The following is a 22,277-nucleotide window of genomic DNA, read 5'->3' on the forward strand; positions in this document are numbered from 1 at the left end:
GTTGCTATTTTCATCTGTTATGTGTTAGATGAATTACAAATTAGAAAAATAAATGGTTGTATTTTATTTATTTTCTGATGCTTTTTATGTATATTTGAGTTTCTGACGTACATAATTTTTCCTATAAAAAGTTTATTTTAATATTTCTTACAAAGCAGATCTACTACAAGTTCTGTCAATTTTTGTTTGAGAAAGTATTTCTTTTCCACTTTTTTATTGTGTATTTTTAAGGTATGCAACATGATATTTTGATATATATAGCAAAATGATCAGTCAAATAATATATCATTCATCTAACACAATGGCAGGAATGCCTAAAATCTCTAAGTGAAACTTGTGACTACAATAGTATATTATTAACTATAATTCTCATGTACATTAAATCTCCAGACTTATTCATCCTATATATCTGCAACTTTATATCTTTTGACCTACATCTCTTATATCCTCCCGCTTTCCCCAGTAATCACCATGTCATTCTCTATTTCTATGTAGTCAACTTTTTAAAAAATAGATTCCACATATAAGTAAGATCATGAGATCATGCAGTTTTTTTCTTTATTTCTGATTTACTTCACTTAGCTTAATGTCATCCAGGCTCATCCATGTTGTGGCAAATGGGAGGATATCCTTTTTTAAGACTGAATAACATTCCTCTCTCTTTCTCCCTTTCTCTCTCTGTGTGTGTGTGTGTGTGTGTGTGTGTGTGTGTGTGTATCTCAATTTCTTGACCCATTCATCCATGATGAGCACTTCAGTCGTTTTCATATGTTGGCTATTGTGAACAATGTTGCAGTGAACAAGGGAGTGCAGATATCTTTACAAGGTGGTAATTTCATTTCCTTTGTTGGTATATACCCAGAAGAGGGATGCAGGGATTGCAGGACCATATGTAGTTCTATTTCTAATTTATCTGGGCAACTCCATACTGTTTTCCACAGTGGCTGCACCAATCTACATTCCCACCAACAGTGTACAAGTGTTCCCTTTTTTCTACACCTTCAACATTTGTTATCTCTTGTCTTTCTGATAATAGCTATCCTGACAGGAGTGAGCTGATACCTTGTTGTGGTTTTGATTTGCATTTCCCTGATTAGTGATGTTGAACACTTTTTCGTATACCTGTTGGCCATTTGTATGTCTTTGGAAAAATTTCTATTCGGGTCCTTTACCCTTTTTTTAATCAGGTTTCTTTTCTGCTGTGGAATTGTATGAGGTTTTTAAAATATTAACTCCTTATTAGACATGTGGTTTTCAAATATTTGCTACCAATCTGTAAGCTGCCTTTTCATTTTGCTGATTATTTCCTTTGCTGTGCTGAAGCATTTTAGTTTGATGTATGCCCATCTATTTATTTATTTATTTTTGTCTTTGCAGCCTGAACTTTTGGTGTGATAACCAAAATCATTAAGACCAATGTCAAGAGACTTTTCTCCTATCTTTTCTTCTAGGAGTTTTATCATATCAGGTCTTATATTTAGGTCTTTTATACATTTCGAGTTGGTTTTTGTGGATGGTGTAAGATACGTGTCTGGTTTCATTCCTTTGCATGTGGCTATCCCGTTTCTCCAGCACTGATTACTGAAGAGACTATCCTTTCCCTATTGTGTCTTGGTTCTCTCTCTTTAATTTTTGAAGAGTAATTTCCCAGAATTATCTCAAAACCTTAAATATTTTATTCCACCTTTCATGATTTCTGAGGAGAAGTTGGATGTAATTCTCATCATTGCTCCAAGTGAGGGTTTCCACCTCCTGGCTGCTTTCAGGGTTTTTTTTTTTTTTTTTTTTTTTTTTTTTGATGGAATCTCTCTCTTGTCACCCAGGCTGGAGTGCAGTGGCGTGATCTCGGCTCGCTGCAACCTGTGCCTCACGGGTTCAAGCGATTCTCCTGCCTCAGCCTCCTGAGTAGCTGGAACTGCAGGCACCTGCCACCACTCCTGGCTAATGTTTGTATTTTTTGGTAGAGACAGGGATTTCACCATGTTGGCCAGGCTGGTCTCGAACTCCTGACCTCAGGTGATCCACCAGTCTCAGCTTCCGAACGTGCTGGGATTACAGGCGTGAACCACCGTGCCCGGTCAGGCTTTTTTCTTTATCTCTGATTGTCTATGGTTTGAAAATGTTATGCATTGATGTACTTTTTTTGGCATTTATCCTGCTTGGTGCTCTCTAAGCTTCCTGTATCTGTGAATTGGTGTCTGACGTTAATTTGGGAAAATTCTCTCAATGTTTCAAATATTACTTTTATTTATTTATTTATTTATTTCCCTAGTAATCCCATTTTGCACATATTATACCTTTGGTAGTTGCCCAACCATTCTTGGAGATTCTGGGGTCTTTTTGGTCATTTTTCTGTTTGTTTTTCAGTTTTGGAAGTTTCTATTGAGATATTCTTAATCTCAGACATTCATTCCTCAGTGTCTGGCCTGCCCATAAGCTCATCAAAGGCATTCATGATCTGTTATGGTGTTCTGATGTCTAGCATTTCTTTTGGGTTCTTTCTTAGAATTTCCATCTCTGTACTTACATTGCCCATCTGTTATCGTGTGCTGTCTACTTTATCCATAAGAGCCATTAGCATATTAATCCTAGATGGTTTATTTATTTATTTATTTATTTATTTTTGAGATGGAGTCTCACTCTGTCACCCAGGCTGGAGGGCAGTGGCACCATCGTGGCTCACTGCAACCTCCGCCTCCCGAGTTCAGGCGATTCTCCCACCTCAGTCTCCTGAGTAGCCGGCACTACAGGCACCTGCCATCATGCCCGGCTAATATTTGTATTTTGAAATGGGGTTTCACCATGTTGGCCAGGCTGGTCTCGAACTTGTGACCTCAGGTGATCTGCCTGCCTCGGCCTCCCAAAGTGGTGGGATTACAGGCATCAGCTACTGTACCCTGCCAATCCTAGTTGTTTTAAATCCAACACTCCTGCCATGTCTGAGTCTGGTTCTGATGTTTGCTATGTCTCCTCAAACTTTTGTTTTCATTTTAGAAAGTCTTGTAATTTTTTCCTGGTAGCTGGATACAATGTGCTGGGTAAAAGGAACTGCAGTCAGTAGGCCTTTGGTAATGTGGTGGTAAGGAGAGGAAGTGTTCTATAGTTCTCTAAGTAGGCCTCAGTCTTAGTTACCCTGTGTCTCTGGATTATGAATTCCACAAGTGCTTCTCAGGCCCCTATCCCGCCTTGGTGAGACTGGATGGCTAGAATGGGCAGGAGATGGGTGTTTTCCTTCTCCCACACGGAAATCTAAAGGGGGTTGGAGTTGGATATTTCTTCCTCCGGGTCAGTTAAGCTCTGATAAAACCCCAGTTGGTTAGGAAATCCTTAACTACTTTCTCCTGAGGGCAGTACTTGTTAAGAAGAGCAAAGTGCTCTGGCATATTTCAAAGTGGCTCCTATTTCTCTCCTTCTGCCAGAAGCATGAGGGTATTTCTCTCCAGTATTTACTGTGAGTTCCCAGTAGAGCGCCAGGAGGTAAACTCACAAAGGTGGGTTCTCTATGCCTGGAGTTTTTATTTCTCAGACTTGTACACTTTAAGCCTCCAGCAGTTTGTCAAACAGTTCAGGTTTTCCTACCCCAGCATGGGTTCACACAGATGGTTTAGTTCACGGATTTCTTTTCTGGTAAGTTGTGATTCTCTGTATTTGCCTGTTAGTCTCTCCAATTTGGGGGCCGTGGTTTGTCCTGTCACCTTTCTTCTGTTACAGATCTAAGAAGAATAGTGGATTTTTCAGTTTGTTCAGCTTTTTACTTGTTAGGATGGCATGATGACTTCTAAGCTTCTTATATGGTAGGCTGGAAACCATCCATTGATTTTTAAAATATAATTTTATCACATTTACACTCCTTTAAAACTATTTTTAGTTGTTTCTAATGCTATAAAAAGGATATTATGCTCTATGTAGTTTTCTGGGATTCATGTTTTCACTCTTTATATTGCTAAGATTCATTCCTATTTTTGTTTTTTGAGACAAGGTCTCACTCTGTCATCCAGACTAGAGTACAGTGGCATGATCATGGCTCACTGCAGCCTTGACCTCCTGGGCACAAGTACTTCTTCCACCTCAGCCTTTTGAAAAGCTTGTGCCACCGTATCTGGCCAATTAAAAAATTTCTTATAGAGATAGGATCTCACTATGTTGCTTAGGCTGATCTTGAACTCTTTAGTTTAATTGGGTCTCATTTGTCAATTTTTGGTTTTGTTGCAATTGCTTTTCATGTCTTTGTCATGAAATCTTTGCCAGGTCTCATTTCCAAAATACTATTTCCTAGATTATCTTCCAGGGTTTTTATACTTGTGGGTTTTACGTTTCAGTTTTTTAAATCCATCTTGGATTGATTTTTTGTATATTGTGTAAGGAAGGGGTCCAGTTTCAATCTTCTGCATATGGCTAACCAGTTATTCCAGCACCATTGATTTAATAGGGAGTCTTTTCCCTGTTGGTTGTTTTTGTCAGCTTTGTCAAAGATAACATGGTTGTAGGTGTGCAGTCTTATTTCTGGGCTCTATTCAGTTCCATTGGTCCGTGTGCCTGCTTTTGTACTAGTACCATGATGTTTTGGTTACTGTAGCCTTGTAGTATAGTTTGAAGTCAGGTAATGTGATGCCTCCAGCTTTGTTTAGGATTGCCTTGGCTATTTAGGCTCTTTTTTGGTTCCATCTAAATTTTAAAATAGTTTCTTTTCCTCATTCTCTGAAGAATATCATTGCTATTTTGATAGGAATACCATTGAATGTATTTCCATTTGTTTATGTCATCTCTAATTTATTTGAGCAGTGTTTCATAAGTCTCATTGTAGAAATCTTTCACCTCCCTGATTAGATGGTATTTTATTCTTTTTGTGGCTAATGTGAATGGGATCATGTTCTTGATTTGGCTCTCAGCTTGGATGCTGTTAGTATGTAGGAATGCTACTGATTCTTGTACATTTATTTTTTAAATCCTGAAACTTTGCTGAAGTTGTTTATCAGATCAAGACGCTTTTGGGCAGGCACTATGGAATTTTCTAGTTATAGACTCATATTGTCTGCAAACAGGGATAGTTCAACTTCCTCTTATTTGAATGCTTTTTATTTCTTTCTCTTGCCTGGTTGTTCTGGCCAGGACTTCCAGTACTATGTTGAATTATTTATTCCAGTACTATGATGAGAGAGACCATCCTTGTTTTATTCTGGTTTTCAAGGGGAATGCTTCCAACTTTTGCCCATTCAGTATGATGTTGGCTATGGGTTTGTCACAGATGGTTCTGTGTTAGTTTGTTTTCATGCTGCTGATAAAGACATGCCTGAGACTGGGCAGAAAAAGAGGTTTAATTGCATTTACAGTTCCACATGACTGTGGAGGCCTCAGAACCATGGCAGGAAGTGAAAGGCACTTCTTACATGGCAGCAGCAAGAGAAAATGAGGAAGAAGCCAAAGCAGAACCCTCTCATAAACCCATTAGATCTTGTGAGACTTACTCACTGTCACAAGAATAGCAAGGGAAAGATTGGCTCCATGATTAAATTACCTCCCCCTGGGTCCCTCCCACAACATGTGGGAATTCTGGAAGATAAAATTCAAGTTGAGATTTGGGTGGGGACACAGTCAAACCGTATCAGGCTCTTATTATTTTGAAGTACATTCCTTCAATCCCTAGTTTGTTGAGGGTTTTTAACATGAAGGGATGTTGAATTTTATCAAAAGCTTTTCTCCATCTATTGAGATAATCATGTGGTTTTTGTTTTTAGTTCTGTTTGTGTGATGAATCACATGTATTGATTTGCATGAGTTGAACCAACCTTGCATCCCAGAGATAAAGTCCACTTGATCGTGGTGGTTTAGCTTTTTCATGTGATGCTGGATTCAGTTTGCTAGTATTTTGTTGACAACTTTTACATCTACATTCATCAAGGATATTGGCCTGAAGTTTTTTTTTTTTTTTTTCTGTATATGTGTGCGTCTCCAAAAGGTTTTGGTATCAGAGTGATGCTGGCCTCACAGAATGAGTTAGGGAGGAGTCCCTCCACCTCAACTTTTAGAAATAGTTTCAGTAGGAATAGTATCAGCTCTTATTTATACATTGGTAGAATTTGGCTTAGAATTCACCTGGTCCTGTGTATTTTTTGGTTGGTAGGTTTTTTATTACTGATTCAATTTCAGAACTTCTTATTGATCTGTTCAGGCATTCAATTTCTTCCTGGTTCACTCTTGGGAAGATTGTACGTGTCCAGGATTTATCTCTTTCTTCTAGATTTTCTAGTTTGTGTTCACAGAGGTGTTCATAGTAATCTGAGTTTTTTATAATTCTATGGAGTTAGTGGTCATGCCCCCTTTGTCATTTCTAGTTGTGTTTATTTGGTTCTTCTCTCTTGTTTTCTGTATTAGTCTAGCTAACATCTCTTACTAATTTGTTTTCAAAGAACCAACTCTGGATTTGTTTATCTTTTAGGTTTTCTTTCCCACATCTCCATTTTCTTCAGTTCAGCTCTGATTTTGATTATTTCTTCTGCTAGCTTTGGGTTCAGTTTGCTCTTGGTTCTCTAGTTCCTCTAGTTGTGATAATAGGTTGTTAATTTGAGATGTTTCTGAGTTTTTGATGTGTTTAGTGCTATAAACTTCCCTCTGAGCACTGCTTTAGCTGTATCCCAGAGATTCTGGTATGTTATATCTTTGTTTTCATTAGTTTCAAAGATCTTCTTAATTTCTGCCTTAATTTCATTATTTACCCAAAAGTAATTCAGGAGCAGGTTGTTTAATTTCCATGATGATTGTTTGGTTTTGAGTGATTAGTATTGATTTCTATTTTTATTGCATCATGGTATGAGAGTGTGATTGGTGTGATTTCAGTTTTATTTTTTTAATTTCTGAGGATTATTTTATGTCTGGTTGATTTTAGAGTGTGTGCCATGTGGCAATGAAAATAATGTATATTCTATTGCTTTTGGCTGGAGAGTTCTATATATGTCTGTTAGATCCATTTGGTCCAGTGTCTAGTTCAAGTCCAGAATATTTCTGTTTTCTGCCTCAATGATCTAATACTGGCAGTGGGGCATTGAAGTCTCCTGCTATTATTGTGTGCTATCTGAGTCTCTTCATAGGTCTCTGGGAACTTGCTTAGTGAATCTGGGTGCTGCTGTGTTGGATGCATATGTATTTAGGATAGTTAGATGTTCTTGTTAATTTGAGCCCATTACTATTATGTAATGTCCCTTCTTTGTTTTTTTTTTTTTTTAATCTTTGTTGGTTTAAAGTCTTTTTTTGTCTAAAATTAGAATAGCAAGACCTCTTTTTTTTCTCATTTCTGTTTGCTTGCTATATTTTCCTCCTGCCTTTACTTTGAGCCTATAAGTGTCATTGCATGTGGATAGGTCTCTTGAAGACAGCATACTATTGGGTTGGATTAAGTTGGGTCTTAATCCAACTTGCTACTCTCTGCCTTTTAATTGGGGGCATTTAGCCTGTTTACATTCAAGATTAGTATTCATATGTGTGAATTTCATCCTACCATTGTGTTGTTAACCTAACCCTGGTTATATGCAGACTTGTTTGTGTAGTTGCCAGTGTCACTGGTTTATGTACTTCAGTGTGTTTTTGTGGTAGCCAGTAATGGCCTTTCCTTTGTATATTCAGCACTCCTTTAAGGACCTCTCTGAAGGCAGGTCTGGTAATAATGAATTTCCTTAGTACTTGCTTGTCTGAAAAGGACCTTATTTCTCCTTTATGAAGATTAATTTGGCTGCATGTGTTCTCTGACCCCTCAAGGTTAGGAACCTGCTGCGCTGAAGGAGCCAAGGTGTCCCTGGACTGCTGGACACAACACTCTGATGGGTAGTGCCAGCCAAAGTGCTTTGTTGGATGGTGGCAGCAAGATCTGTGCTCTTTTGCATGTGGCAGCAGCAGCAATAATGCATTGGAGTGCACATTTCTTGGCTGGTATAGAGGTGCCAGCTCCTGTGCAGGTATTCAAGATAGTGGTAGCACCAGATGGGGTGGGGCTGCTGGCATTCATGTGTGCTTTCACAGTGGCAGTGGTGTTGACATGGGGGTGGGGCACTGGCTGGTGCAGGCATGCTGACCTTCATCCAGGCATTCATGATAGTGGTGGTGTTGGGAGGTGGAGATGCTGGCATTTTTGTACACGTTCACGGTGTGTCAGTGTGTCACAGTGGTGTCAGCCCAGGAATGGGATGCTGGTGGGCACAAGGCTGGTGGCCTCTGTGTGCGTATTCACATTGGGTACCAGTGTGGAGCCACTGGTCTCCGTGTGCGTGTTCGTGCAGGTGGCAATGGCAACAGGGGGTGGGGCCGCTGGTCTCCATGCACTCATTCATGCTGACATTGGAGGTGTGGTGGAGGGATTGTAGGGTACACTCACACTGGCAGCAGTGACACCATAAGGTGCACACATGCACCTGTGGAGAAGGGGAAGGTGAGGCCTTCTCGTGTGCTTGCGTGTTGGCAAAGTGACACGGGGGTGGCCATGGGTGAGTGTTCGCTGGTAAAGCAGCGTAGGGAGTCTGCGGTGGATGAGGGGAGCATGTTAGTGGGCTAGTGTGTATTGGCAGGGACTGCTCTATTAGAGTGTTCCAAGGGTCAGGCACAGTCGGCCAGCATAGGAGCTATGATGTGGGCCCCTGAGAGGTACCCCAGTTGGGCAGCCAGGTTGGGGCCCCAGAAGAGGTCAGCAGACAGGGCAGCACTCAGGTCGGACTGACTCCATCTCATGGACAGTGTTGCCCTGCTCTGTTCAGGTCCAACAGTTCCTCTAAGGCAGGGTGAGCCTTGGGGGATGGGCATCCCTGGCCATGCTCCACTGCAGATGTTCCCGCACCGAACTCTTTGGGCTCTGCACAGGCTGGAATCCTGCCCCTGCCACCTTTCTAAGCAGCTTTCTCTGCCATTTCCAGTGTCAGTTTTGGGGTCTCATGCTTCCCGGATTCCAGAAGTCTGTAGTGAGAGCAAGTTGCTCCTCACCTGTTGAACTCACTCCTAACCCAGGAGTCACTGGGTGCCAGGAACAAGTCCTGGTGCATAGTAGTCCTATGCATAGTTCCCAGCTTCCTCCCTCTTCAGCCCCATATCTGTGTCCTCCCTCTGTCCATTCTCAATGCCGTTGCTCTGAAGATCTGCTGAGTGTGTGTCAGTCTCCCCAATGTCCTAGTCCCTTGCTAGTGAATGATCCCCCCCTGGCTGTGGCTAGTCTGCCATCTTCTCCCTGTTCCTGTTCATTTTTTCAATCTTTGTGGCTTTAAACTCATTAGCATCTAGGTGTAAGAGTGGATCACCTTTTCCTTTTCCTAATATTTTTTTTAATACAAAAGATCAATGAAACAAAAATTTTTTTATTTTATTTTATTTTTTATTATACTTAAAGTTCTAGGGTACATGTGCACAATGTGCAGGTTTGTTACATATATATACATGTGCCATGTTGGTGTGCTGCACCCATTAACTCATCATTTACATTAGGTATATCTCCTAATGCTATCCCTCCCCACTACCCCCTCCCCACAACAGGACCCGGTGTGTGATGCTCCCCTTCCTGTGTCCAAGTGATCTCATTGTTCAATTCCCACCTATGAGTGAAAACATGTGGTATTTAGGTTTTCTGTTCTTGTGATAGTTTGCTGAGAATGATGGTTTCCAGCTGCATCCATGTCCCTACAAAGGACACAAACTCATCCTTTTTTATGGCTGCATAGTATTCCATGGTGTATATGTGCCACATTTTCTTAATCTAGTCTGTCACTGATGGACATTTGGGTTGATTCCAAGTCTTTGCTATTGTGAATAGTGCCGCAATAAACATACGTGTGCATGTGTCTTTATAGTAGCATGACTTATAATCCTTTGGGTATATCCCCAGTAATGGGATGGCTGGGTCAAATGGTATTTCTAGTTCTAGATCCTTGAGGAATCACCACACTGTTTTCCATAATGGTTGAACTAGTTTACAGTCCCACCAACAGTGTAAAAGTGTTCCTATTTCTCCACATCCTCTCCAGCACCTGTTCTTTCCTGACTTTTTAATGATTGCCTTTCTAACTGGTGTGAGATGGTATCTCATTGTGGTTTTGATTTGCATTTCTCTGATGGCCAGTGATGATGAGCATTTTTTCATGTGTCTGTTGGCTGTATGAATGTCTTCTTTTGAGAAATGTCTGTTCATATCCTTTGCCCACTTTTTGATGGGGTTGTTTTTTTCTTGTAAATTTGATTGAGTTCTTTATAGGTTCTGGATATTAGCCCTTTGTCAGATGAGTAGATTGCAAAAATTTTCTCTGATTCTGTAGGTTGCCTGTTCACTCTGATGGTAGTTTCTTTTTTTTTTTTTTTGAGACGGAGTCTCGCTCTGTCGCCCAGGCTGGAGTGCAGTGGCCGGATCTCAGCTCACTGCAAGCTCCGCCTCCCAGGTTTACGCCATTCTCCTGCCTCAGCTTCCCGAGTAGCTGGGACTACAGGCGTCCGTTCACCTCGCCCGGCTAAGTTTTTATTTTATTTTTTAGTAGAGACGGGGTTTCACCGGGTTAGCCAGGATGGTCTCGATCTCCTGACCTCGTGATCCGCCTGTCTCGGCCTCCCAAAGTGTGATGGTAGTTTCTTTTGCTGTGCAGAAGCTCTTTAGTTTAATTAGATCCCATTTGTCAATTTTGGCTTTTGTTGCCATTGCTTTTTGTGTTTTAGACATGAAGTCCTTGCCCATGCCTATGTCCTGAATGGTATTACCTAGGTTTTTTTCCAGGGTTTTTATGGTTTTAGGTCTAACATTTAAGTCTCTAATCCATCTTGAATTAATTTTCGTATAAGGAGTAAGGAAAGGATCCAGTTTCAGCTTTCTGCTTGGGGCTAGCCAATTTTCCCAGCACCATTTATTAAATAGGGAATCTTTTCCCCATTTCTTGTTTTTGTCAGGTTTATCAAAGATCAGATGGCTGTAGATGTGTGGTATTATTTCTGAGGGCTCTGTTCTGTTCCATTGGCCTATATGTCTGTTTTGGTACCAGTACCATGCTGTTTTGGTTACTGTAGCCTTGTAGTATAGTTTGAAGTCAGGTAGCGTGATGCCTCCAGCTTTGTTCTTTTGGCTTAGGATTGTCGTGGCAATGCAGGGTCTTTTTTGGTTCCAGTGTGAACTTTAAAGCCGTTTTTTCCAATTCTGTGAAGAAAGTCATTGGTAGCTTAATGGGGATGGCATTGAATCTATAAATTACCTTGGGCAGTAAGGCCATTTTCACGAGACTGATTCTTCCTATCCATGAGCATGGTGTGTTCTTCCATTTGTTTGTGTCCTCTTTTATTTCACTGAGCAGTGGTTTGTGGTTCTCCTTGAAGAGATCCTTTACATCCCTTGTAAGTTGGATTCCTAGGTATTTTATTCTCTTTGAAGCAATTGTGAATGGAAGTTCATTCATGATTTGGCTCTCTGTTTGTCTGTTACTGGTGTATAAGAATGCTTGTGGTGCCCTCTCTTACCACTCCTATTCAACATAGTGTTGGAAGTTCTGGCTAGGGCAATCAGGCAAGAGAAAGAAATAAAGGGTATTCAGTTAGGAAAAGATGAAGTCAAATTGTCCCTGTTTGCAGATGACATGATTGTATATTTAGAAAACCCCATTGTCTCAGCCCAAAATCTCCTTAAGCTGATAAGCAACTTCAGCAAAGTCTCAGGATACAAAATCAATGTGCAAAAATCCTTTTCCTAATTTTAAAGAGAATACTTTTAACATTTCCCCATTAGGATTATATGTATTCCAGATTTTCAAAATATACCTTCTGTTAGGTTAAGTTTCTTTCTACTCCTAATTTGCTAAGTTTTTCTTTAAAATAATGAATTGAATGATGGGTGCTTTTTTGGGTTTTGTTGTGAGATTTAAAAAATATTTATAGTTTATTATTTCCTTAAAGCTATTAATGTGTTGCATCATATTTATGTATTAATTTTAGAACATCTGTACATTTCTGAGAAACTCAACTTGATAGTGGTATATTAACTTTTTGTTATAAGTTTAAGGGATACAAATGCAGTTTTTTGTTTAAGTGGATATACTGTGTAGTGGTGACATCTGGGCTTTTAGTGTGACCATCACCCGAGTAGTGAACATTGTACCCATTAAGCAATTTCTCATCCCTCACTCCCCTGCAACCCCGCTGCCCTTCTCAATCTTCAGGGACTATTATTCCACACTCTGTGTCCGTGTGTACACTCTATTAGCTCCTACTTGCAAGTGAGAACATACGGTGGTTAGCTGTCTGATTCTGAGTTGTTTCATTTAAGATAATGGCCTACGGTTCTAGCCATGTTGCTTCAAAAGGTATGATTTTTATATACGATGGGAGTTAACTTGCTAATGTTTTGTTTAGGATTTTTTAAATATTTATCTTCATGAGTGAAATGGACCTTTAATTTTCCTTTCTCATATTGTCCTTGTTTGATTTATATGTCAGGATTATACTGGCCCTATACAAATAAGATGGCTAATATTCCTTTTTTATCTGCTCTCTGGAATACTTTATAAAAGGTCCAGATAATCTGTTTCTTGTAAGTTTTGGTGGAACTTTCCAAAGGCCTGGTGTTTACCTTCTGTGAATATGTTTAGCTACAATTTCTTTAAAATACTTTCCTTATCTTTAGTTATATCTCCTTTTTCATTTATACGATTATCTATTTGCATTTTCTCTTTTTATTATTGATCAATGATTATCTACTTGCATTTTCTTTTTATTATTGATCAGTCTGTTCCGAGATTTGTCTTTTCAGAGATTAATTTTCTTTTTGAGTTTGATTTCTGCTTTAATTTTTAGTGTTGTTTCTATTTCTCTTAGATTTATTCTTTTTTTCTAATTTCTGTTGTTGGACACATAATTTCTGGTGGATTATTTGCACTATTAAAATTTCAGTCCCCTGAAGTTCATGTAGATCGGTGAATCCTGAAGAATTCCAACAAGTTTTGACCCAGAAAGGATCAGCTGAAGACATGCTCCCTCCCTTGCTGCTGCCTGCCCCTCCGCCAGAGGACCTGCCGTGGGTGGTCATCTGAGGGGCAGTTTTCTCCAGGGAATGGTTTCAAAACAGGCGCTCAGTGTTCAAATGTGTTCTTGGCTTAATTATTCGTATTTTTCTTTCTTTTACTTGTATTTGTTAGGTCAGAAAACTGTTAAGGTGTGGAACTGCTTAGACTGAGAGAGACTGTAATCCCTTATGCTTGAGATTAGGAACCTAGGTGGTGGTGTTTAAGGTCACACGGCAGTTTAGGAATGGAGTGGACCCAGGCCATGATACCTTATAGCCTATGCACTTTTCACTCAGCCAAACACCTCCTCTACACAAGAGAGTATCATTTTATAAAATGGCAAGTTCACCTGCATGACCCTGTTCAAATATGATTAACATGCAAAACTCCTTTTTGTAATTCCAGAAAATGCAATTGGGGGAAAGTAAAAACTGTGCAACTTGCTTGTACCACAAATGCTTTTGTTTTGTTTTTCTCACCAGCATTTATTCAGTATTTGTCTGTGCCTGTTGCGTGCCAAGGATTTTATCCTGCAACATTTTAACATGAACTTAGGCTCACTCTGAATATATTTTTTTTACTTTTTGACTTCAGAGTAGAATGGCTTGCAGAAAGGAAATAATGAAGACATCAGGGGTTCAATAAGCAAACAGTCATTTATCTTTAACACTGTGGCAGAGACCCAATGTTGTTTCTTACAGTAAAACAATGATCTTGTTTCTGAAGAAAAATAAAATCAGTACTTAGAAGTGATGTATCCTTCATACCTTATTTTAAAGGAACAAATATTTATCTTAATTTTGCTGAAGTCTCTCTTGTTTCCCTTATGGGCTCTTACTACTTTTTTTTTTTTCAGAGGTATGGCTTGGATTATGAATTGGTTTGTATGCAGCAGAAGTCCCTCTGAGACTTCTGGTTCTTAATAGCCCCGAGAGGTGTTATACAAGTTCTAAACATTCTGGGTTTGAAGCCAAGTCTTGGGTGGCTGTGTTGCTTTGCAGCTGTAGTTTAAATCAGAAACATTCTAGTTTACAGATATCCAGATTTCTTTTTTTTAAAAAAAGACCTTTATAGCATATAAAGAGAAGGTATTAGCCTCAGCTTACTTGATTCAGAATGAATTGAATGCAAAAAAATTTCAGATTAAAGAGACATGTACCTTTGAGAGTGTTTATAATGAAAGGCAATTAATCTCACTGTTAAGATAGAGCTTACTGCAAATTTAAGTTTTATACTGATTGCTTTAAATGTCTCCTTCATTCTCCCCTCACATGTCTTCAGGTGATTGGTTATTTTTATAATTTAAGTATGAAAATCCTGGTCATAACTGGTAATAGAACAACATACAGATTGCAGGCACTTCATTTGTGTTTTGATACAGTGTAAATGAGCCCATTCTCCCTACCTCCCAAGCATGACCTTGGATGTTTGGTCCTACAGCTTGTTTTAACATATACTACCCACCCGGTGCACACATAAAGTCAGGCGCACACACCTCAAGAACATTTCACTGGGCTTCATCATTGTATAGCCTTACAGCACACTAGACTTTGGATTCCATTGAAAGACTGCAAGAAAATTGTTACACAAGATGCTAAACCAGAGAACTTAACTTTTGAGTAAATACTAGAGGTATAGGTTGACGTTTGTATATGGAAATTTCCAGATGCTGCATGTTGCTTTGGGACTGTTGCAGCCTTTCCAAATCCTTGCTTCTCTGTCCAGATGTTCATCCTTCACTCAATGCCATTTTCTTCCGATTGCAACTGCTTGCAAACTTTTGACATTGGTCCTATGGACTCTTCCCAAAGCATTTTCTCTCTCATAACTCCAAAAGACTATAATAATTTATAAAGCTTATAATATAAACAGAAAAGAAGAAAATAGTGTAAAACGCTGGTTTTGAAAAACAAAAATAAAAAGGTATGAAAACAAGTACCAAAATCTCTTAGTTCTTAGAAAAAAGATGTAGAATGAAAAAACTAGAAGTCATTTTGTGTTCATAACATCAAGTTTGGTCTGCAGGGTAACTGAGTTTTAAAGGTTCTGGAGTCAGACACATGGGTTCTAGTCTAAATTGTGGCTCACTTTACCAGTAGGACCTTGCATCAGTTACTTCTCCTTAAAAATCTGTTTCCTCATCTGCAAACTAAGAACAATAGTAGTAGTAATACCTGCTGCTAGAGTTGTTACCAATATCAAACAGAAGAACAGATGTAAAGCTGTTAGCACAGGGCAGGGCTCATAGTAAAAGCTCAACAAATGGTAGAATTTATTATTTATTGTTATACACATTAATAAAAATTATACAGATGGTATGACTTGGCTTTCACTTTTGGAAATCCACTTTGGGACTTAGTTTCTCTAAAATGAAAAGGTTTGTACTAAATATTACCTGCTAACATCTTTTTCTAGCTCACTGGTTACAACTTGAATAGAACTAATAAATTTATATACAGACTGAAAACTTTACATCATCTAGACTTGTGAAGGACTAGAAGAGAGTCTCAAGTTGCAGAATGTCAGAAGAACAATGACATAGGTGAGGAAACAGGGATGGAACTTCTCATGACAAATGTCCTTTTTCTGAAGAGATTGAATATTAGAAACTTGGAGCCTGATTGGTATAGGGTGAGATAAACATATATAGTGCAAGTACATTTTTGGGTAGCATTTAAGCAGGACATGGAGACACTAGTTTATTAATGAATCAATTCATTTTTTCAATGAATAAACAAGCGAATAAATGAGCCCAACCTGCTTCATTAAATATTTATTTTTAATACATTTAATATCTTGTTTTATTCCATAAAATGAACATTTCAAGGTGGCTGAAAATGCTTTAGGCCAAAATGAGATTGGAAAACCCTTGCCTCATGCAGTTCTAGGAAGTTGGACATAAAAGGGTGTAAGCTGAGCTCCTCGTTCTGAGAAGCAAGACATTATATGGAATATGGAAAATCACTACTTGTTCTGAAGTAGCTACTGTTTCAATTAGCGAGGAAAAGGAAAAAACATGGAATTTTTATCATATCTAAAAATAATTAGTCTTCAAAGATAAAGTACACCTACATGTTCATGATGGTGAGATTACAAAATAGGTCTCAGGGTGTGTCCCAACTGTGAACTCTGAATTGTCTTAGCAATGAATAGATAGAGGATGACACTAGGGTACAGGAAAATAAATACTAGGAACATCTAATATTGTTAGCACTAAAATGCATCTGACTCCTTCTACCAACTGTCCAAAATTTCATGTTTCTACTAGGTCTGGGGACCAAGAAAAACTCTTATGACTTTGTAAATGTTGATGGATTGTTTTCTCTAAGGCACTTCACATATTAGAAGGTCAGTGAACCTCAGACATTCCTTGTCCCCTGTTGCACCCAATTTATTATATAATTTTGTATGCTCTTGTATGTGAGTCTTAATTCCCAAATAATATCCACAACAATTTTATATGTTTACATTTTTGCCTTTTCAGATTTCAAGTTGAAGATTTTTCAGGTCATAACATGAAAATGTTGCTAATTTTGTTCCTCATGATAATTTCTTCCCATATTTCTGTGAACCAAGATTCTGGTAAGGAGAAACTGGAAAGAATTCTTAATTTGTATTATAGAAAATAGATAATACATGAATTTGACCTATTTGAAAGTTGTGAGTTTTGTATCACTTTGTTTTGATTTTGATGGTAGTGAAGGGTAAGGGCGGTAGGTCAAATTCTTTGTGAGGTCACTCCGTGTTCCTTTGAAGATAATTTGTTTCTGGATCTTATTCCTTGTTAATAATAGAAATATATGAGAGCTGTCATTTTGTCCTGCTTCAACCCCTTTTAGGTCTTCTGGGAAGTTGCATAAAAATTCTGTTAATCTTAGGCTCAGGCCTGGAAAACTTGGAATGTCTTATCCTAATTCATTTGTGTCAAAAGGGTGTCTTGGTTTAGTGTGCAGATTTGCTCCAAATTAAGCTATTTGACTGCTTATTGTGAAGAAAGTACTTTTTCCCTGGAGAGAAAACTTCATAGCACTGCCTTCTGTCTGGTGACAATCTCTGTCCTGTGGACTTAAGACCCTGGCACACCCTTAACCACTTCACCATCTCCTAAATAATTGGTTCTTGTCCAGAGCAACTTACGTTGGCTTTTACAGCTTCCTCGAGGACACTGACCTTGGAAGCAAGTTTTGTGAAGACATAAACTAGACTTTGCCCTCCAAACATCTTCCTTTGATGTATCTCTAGGCCTTGAGCTTCTCAAGTAGAAGCCATGTTTTGTCCTCCATTGTTTCATGGTTCAGATGTAGTGATGGACTTTATCAGAACCTGAGTCCACCTTATGTGCCACTCATCTACATTTCCTTTCTCCACAAAAGACATAGGGCTTCATTTATGAATAGAAAGTCACAGGTGGTCACAAATCAAGCCACCCACAGCAGGACTCCCCTTGGCAGTCTTCACAGGGTTTCAGGCTTCTTTTGGAGGAAGGTGTTGATACACCCTCACTTATTTCTTCCACTGAGATGCTGCTGGCTGTATAATCACGAAAAGAATCTCAGAGTGGTTGAATTTGGGTTATTTAAAAGACAAGAAATTATTTTATCCACTATGCCTCGATCATATGGCCATAAAAAGAATGAAATAACACACAGGGCTGCCAAAGCTGGTTTCCCAGCCAGTGTAGAAAGGAAAAGATCGAAGTTATTCTAATTTGATTAGAACTTACCTAGTAACCATTTTAGATAATTGGAATCTCAGAGTGAGGCGGTACCTTAGATATTTTCTAGTTGAATCTACTTATTTTAAAGAAGAAAAAACTAGGGCCCAAGTATGTTGAATGTCTTAATAAAGCTCATAGAGTTAGCTGAAGGCAAAGTCAGGGTGTTCATTACTTGTTCCATTACACTGTATTTTCTTGAACACACACCACACACATACTTCCCTCCCTACCCCAGACAAGAAATGGATCTTATGCTAAGGCAGAATGAGCTCTGAGTTCAAACCAGCAGACCACTAGTAAACAACAGTGTGTTTGAACCAATGATTCTGTATCACATAAAAATATAGTACCAGATAACTAGTGTTGAATCTAACATTGAATGAAGCTTTAAAAGTCAAGCAAAGTATTACATTCCTATATAAAACTTATATTTTTAATGGAAACTAAAACTATAATCCCTTTTCTAGCCTGAGATACATTGGTGCCATCACATTTTACACATGTGGGGATAAAATTCACCAGTTATATAATACAATGTTCATTCATGTGATTCATCAAAAATATTAAGATATTTAAAATAACCTTGAAATAGATTGACTATTTCATATTTTTATGATTTATAGACTTCTTTAAAGCTTAATGTGACTGGAATATAAAACTTATATGTTTTTAAGTTGCTCAGATAGCTGTTGTGTTGCTTAAATGAGAAAGGCCATCTTTCAGATTCTACCATTAAAGTGAATTTGATGGAGTTTGAGTTTCAGTTAAAATTTTTATCTAGTTGACATAGTTGAAGTCAAATTCCAAAAGCCAAAAAAATTACAAGAGGAAATTATCCACAAAAGGTATAAAACCCATGATTTTATTTCTCTGTTTATCTCTTTGTTTTATTTTTCCAGTCACTGTTGTTAATCACTATTTCTAATTAACCAATTCCTTGCAAAAGTTATGCTTAATTTTGTGATCAGTTCAAATGAGAAGTTGTTTAAAAGAATCAGCCCAAGATACAGCTATCTCTTTTTCTTGAGAGAATATGCAGTTGCAGACTGCTATTTTCAGTTTATTGGGAAGGTATTTTAAAAATAAAAAGGAAAGTACATCTCTCTCCCATAGAGTTGGCATTAAATATGGCAGTACATTTTTAAAGTTTTTAGTTCGTTTATATGTTTGTGGTTTTGCAGGCCCTGAGTATGCAGATGTCGTGTTTCTGGTGGACAGCTCCGATCGCCTGGGATCCAGGTCCTTCCCATTTGTGAAAATGTTCATCACCAAAATGATCAGCAGTCTCCCTATAGAGGCTGACAAATACCGCGTGGCCCTCGCCCAGTACAGTGATAAACTTCACAGTGAATTCCACCTGAGCACCTTCAAAGGCAGGAGCCCCATGCTGAACCACCTCAAGAAGAACTTTGGATTCATTGGTGGGTCCCTGCAGATAGGAAAGGCTCTTCAGGAGGCTCACAGGACTTTTTTCTCTGCACCCACAAATGGGAGAGACAAGAAACAGTTTCCCCCAATTCTAGTGGTCCTGGCTTCATCTGAGTCTGAGGATGATGTGGAAGAGGCTTCGAAGGCCCTGCAGAAAGACGGAGTGAAAATCATCTCCGTAGGGGTGCAGAAAGCTTCTGAGGAAAACCTGAAGGCCATGGCCACGTCTCAGTTTCATTTCAACCTTCGGACAGTCAGAGACCTCAGCATGTTTTCCCAAAACATGACGCACATCATCAAGGATGTAACAAAGTACAAGGAGGGAGCAGTTGATGACATCTTTGTAGAAGGTGGGCCTAGGATATATGTATAGGAATGATGATGAAATGCTTTTGAAACATTAAAATGGGGAGAGGATTGAAATTCTATGAATATTTCTATCCCCAAAATGGGCCACATTTTCAGATGTTATATACCCATACATTTAAGAGAGTCCAGTGATTATGACTATTTTCAATTCAGTGAACCCCACAAGTCTTGGTTTTTCATGTTTCACTTATCTGTGTTGCCCGACATTCACAGACTTCCTAACATTTAGGGATGCTTTCTCCCTGCCACCCAGCTGATCTCTGAGCTATTTCCCTTTGCTTTAGTTGCTATGTAGTTTTAGTACTGGTTCATTTAAAAGGTAAATTTGCTTCTAAAGAAATTCTTGACTCTTAAAACCACATAATATAATCGTAGAATGTTAGACCTAAAAACAACTTCCAGAAGTCCATATCCCCCCCTCTTCTTTTTTTGGAAATAGGAACTTATATATATCCTTAGAAGTGATGTGCCTTGGCCCAGGCCAGGCTGTGACTTTAGTCAGAGCTAGTAGGCCAGGTCTCCCATTTCCCAGCCATGTAGTTTCAGCTCCAGACTGCCTTGCTCCCTGCTACCCTATTCTGAATTAGTTTTCCCTGTGTTCTGCTCTGGGGCCAAACTGCTCTCCTGGTCTATCCTCTTGTACTACTCCAGTATGTACGACTCTAGAATGATCAAGAGTTTATGATCATCATTCAAGTGAGGGGCAGGGGATAGCCAGTAAAAAACAATGTGTTCAAAGTGTACATGTCCAAATATGTATATAGGAAACTCACATTATCCCTGATTAAATCAGTCTGAATGAGCTGATATATGTACTTACCTATTGATAACAGAGAATGCTTTCATCTGTAACCGCTGACTATAGGGTAGATGATGCTTAAATGATTTTAAGATGATAGTAATGGCTATGGTTCATTGAATGAATTTTACGTACCAGGCCCCATGCTAAGAATATTATCTCATTAAATCCCCATAACAATTCTATGAGATTAGTATTATCTCCCTTTTACTGATGAGGAAATTGAAGCTGGGAGTTTAGCTAAAATGTAGTATTTGAACCCAGGTCTCTTTAACCTCAACTTCATAATTATTTGTCTACCTCCTGCTCTAAGTGCATAACTGAGCTCTGCTGTATGGTCTTCATGCCTTCTGATGCTCACCAAAGATGCTGAACCACCAGCTAAAATTGTGCTCATTTATTTCTTGCCCGTACAGCTTGCCAAGGCCCTTCTATGGCCGATGTTGTGTTCCTATTGGATATGTCAATCAATGGAAGCGACGAGAACTTTGACTATCTTAAAGGATTCTTGGAAGAAAGTGTATCTGCCCTTGACATAAAGGAAAATTGCATGAGGATTGGCCTTGTGGCCTATAGCAATGAGACAAAAGTGATAAATTCACTGAGCATGGGCATAAATAAGTCAGAGGTTCTCCAGCATATACAGAACCTTTCTCACCAGACTGGGAAGGCCTATACTGGAGCTGCCATCAAAAAGCTCAGGAAGGAAGTCTTTAGTGCACGGAATGGCAGTCGGAAGAATCAGGGGGTGCCCCAGATTGCCGTGCTGGTGACCCACCGAGATTCGGAAGACAACGTGACAAAAGCAGCTGTTAACCTCCGACGGGAGGGTGTGACCATCTTCACCCTGGGCATAGAGGGGGCCAGCGACACCCAGTTGGAAAAGATAGCATCCCACCCTGCTGAGCAGTATGTCTCCAAACTGAAGACCTTCGCTGACCTGGCTGCTCACAACCAGACGTTTCTGAAGAAGCTGCGGAACCAAATAACACACACAGTCTCTGTCTTTTCAGAGAGGACCGAAACGCTCAAATCTGGTAAGGTCTTCTGCTGAAAGAAGGGTTGTTTGGATTCTTTTTTTCTTCTCTTTCAAATATTCTGTATACAAAGTGGATTGGCTTGGTAAGATGTGGATGGGGAAGGGGATAAGTTCGTAATTTTTTTACTTGAGCTTGAAAATATGAATCCTAATTTGGGGACAATAAAAGCCATTGAGGTGTTGGCATGGGGAGAAGAGATTTCTTCTTCTAGTTCCTCTTTTGTGCAGCTTTAATTAGGTTTGTTACTCATCCATACTGCAGAATACCTTCCTTTGCTATTTTTCTCTCTTCATTTGTCTTTCTCTCTTTTGCCTCTCATGTTCTCCTGCTCTTCCCTTTATTTCTTTATTCTTTTTGTACTTTTCTCGCCCAAATCTTCTTCCCTCATTTCCAAATTCCAATGTAGAGAATAAACAGGAGTATGATTTGAATGAAGAACAAAGTAATTATGTAATTTGTTGTGGGGTACCATTCTAGCACCCACTAGTGCAGGGACAGAGACAGAGGGCGATGCATCTTACATTCATATATACACTTATACTATATAAATATGTTTATGTATTGGTATACATATAGATGTATATATTCTTCCATAAATATAGCATATTTACTACAAATGTCATTGTCTCACTCATGAATAGTATCCGTAGTTAGTTGACTAGGAGTGGGTAAGGAGTAAATAATTTGCTCAAGAGAGTTCATGTGCCCACAATGTCCAGTTAAATACCTTCTCCATTTCCCAACACACTACTTGACTTTTTGCTAAGCAGTTATTTACTAATGGGTGAAGTGTCTTGTAAAAAGCAGCTTCCAATTTTTTAAATCTCCTACTATATTCAGATTTATCCTGATTCATGGCAGAGAATTAGGACAATAGTCTTAAAGTGTCAGAAGAGATTCATTTGGCTGAAGGGATGCTGAGATTC

At 39.0% G+C, this 22,277-nt stretch overlaps 1 protein-coding gene across 1 annotated transcript in view; it reads left to right on the forward strand.

Annotated features, from left to right (window-relative positions):
• LOC104675733 (collagen alpha-6(VI) chain) overlaps positions 1-22,277 on the forward strand; it is a 152,143-nt gene that overhangs the window by 25,953 nt on the left and 103,913 nt on the right. Inside the window, exons 2-4 of the mRNA XM_010380392.2 lie at positions 16,483-16,580; positions 18,897-19,493; positions 20,728-21,348. Of these exons, the coding sequence (XP_010378694.2) occupies positions 16,514-16,580; positions 18,897-19,493; positions 20,728-21,348 (1,285 nt within the window). The 5' untranslated portion in view covers positions 16,483-16,513. The remainder of the gene's footprint in view (positions 1-16,482; positions 16,581-18,896; positions 19,494-20,727; positions 21,349-22,277) is intronic.

This window comes from Rhinopithecus roxellana, chromosome 1, assembly GCF_007565055.1.
Source record: "Rhinopithecus roxellana isolate Shanxi Qingling chromosome 1, ASM756505v1, whole genome shotgun sequence".
Taxonomy (NCBI): Eukaryota; Metazoa; Chordata; class Mammalia; order Primates; family Cercopithecidae; genus Rhinopithecus; species Rhinopithecus roxellana.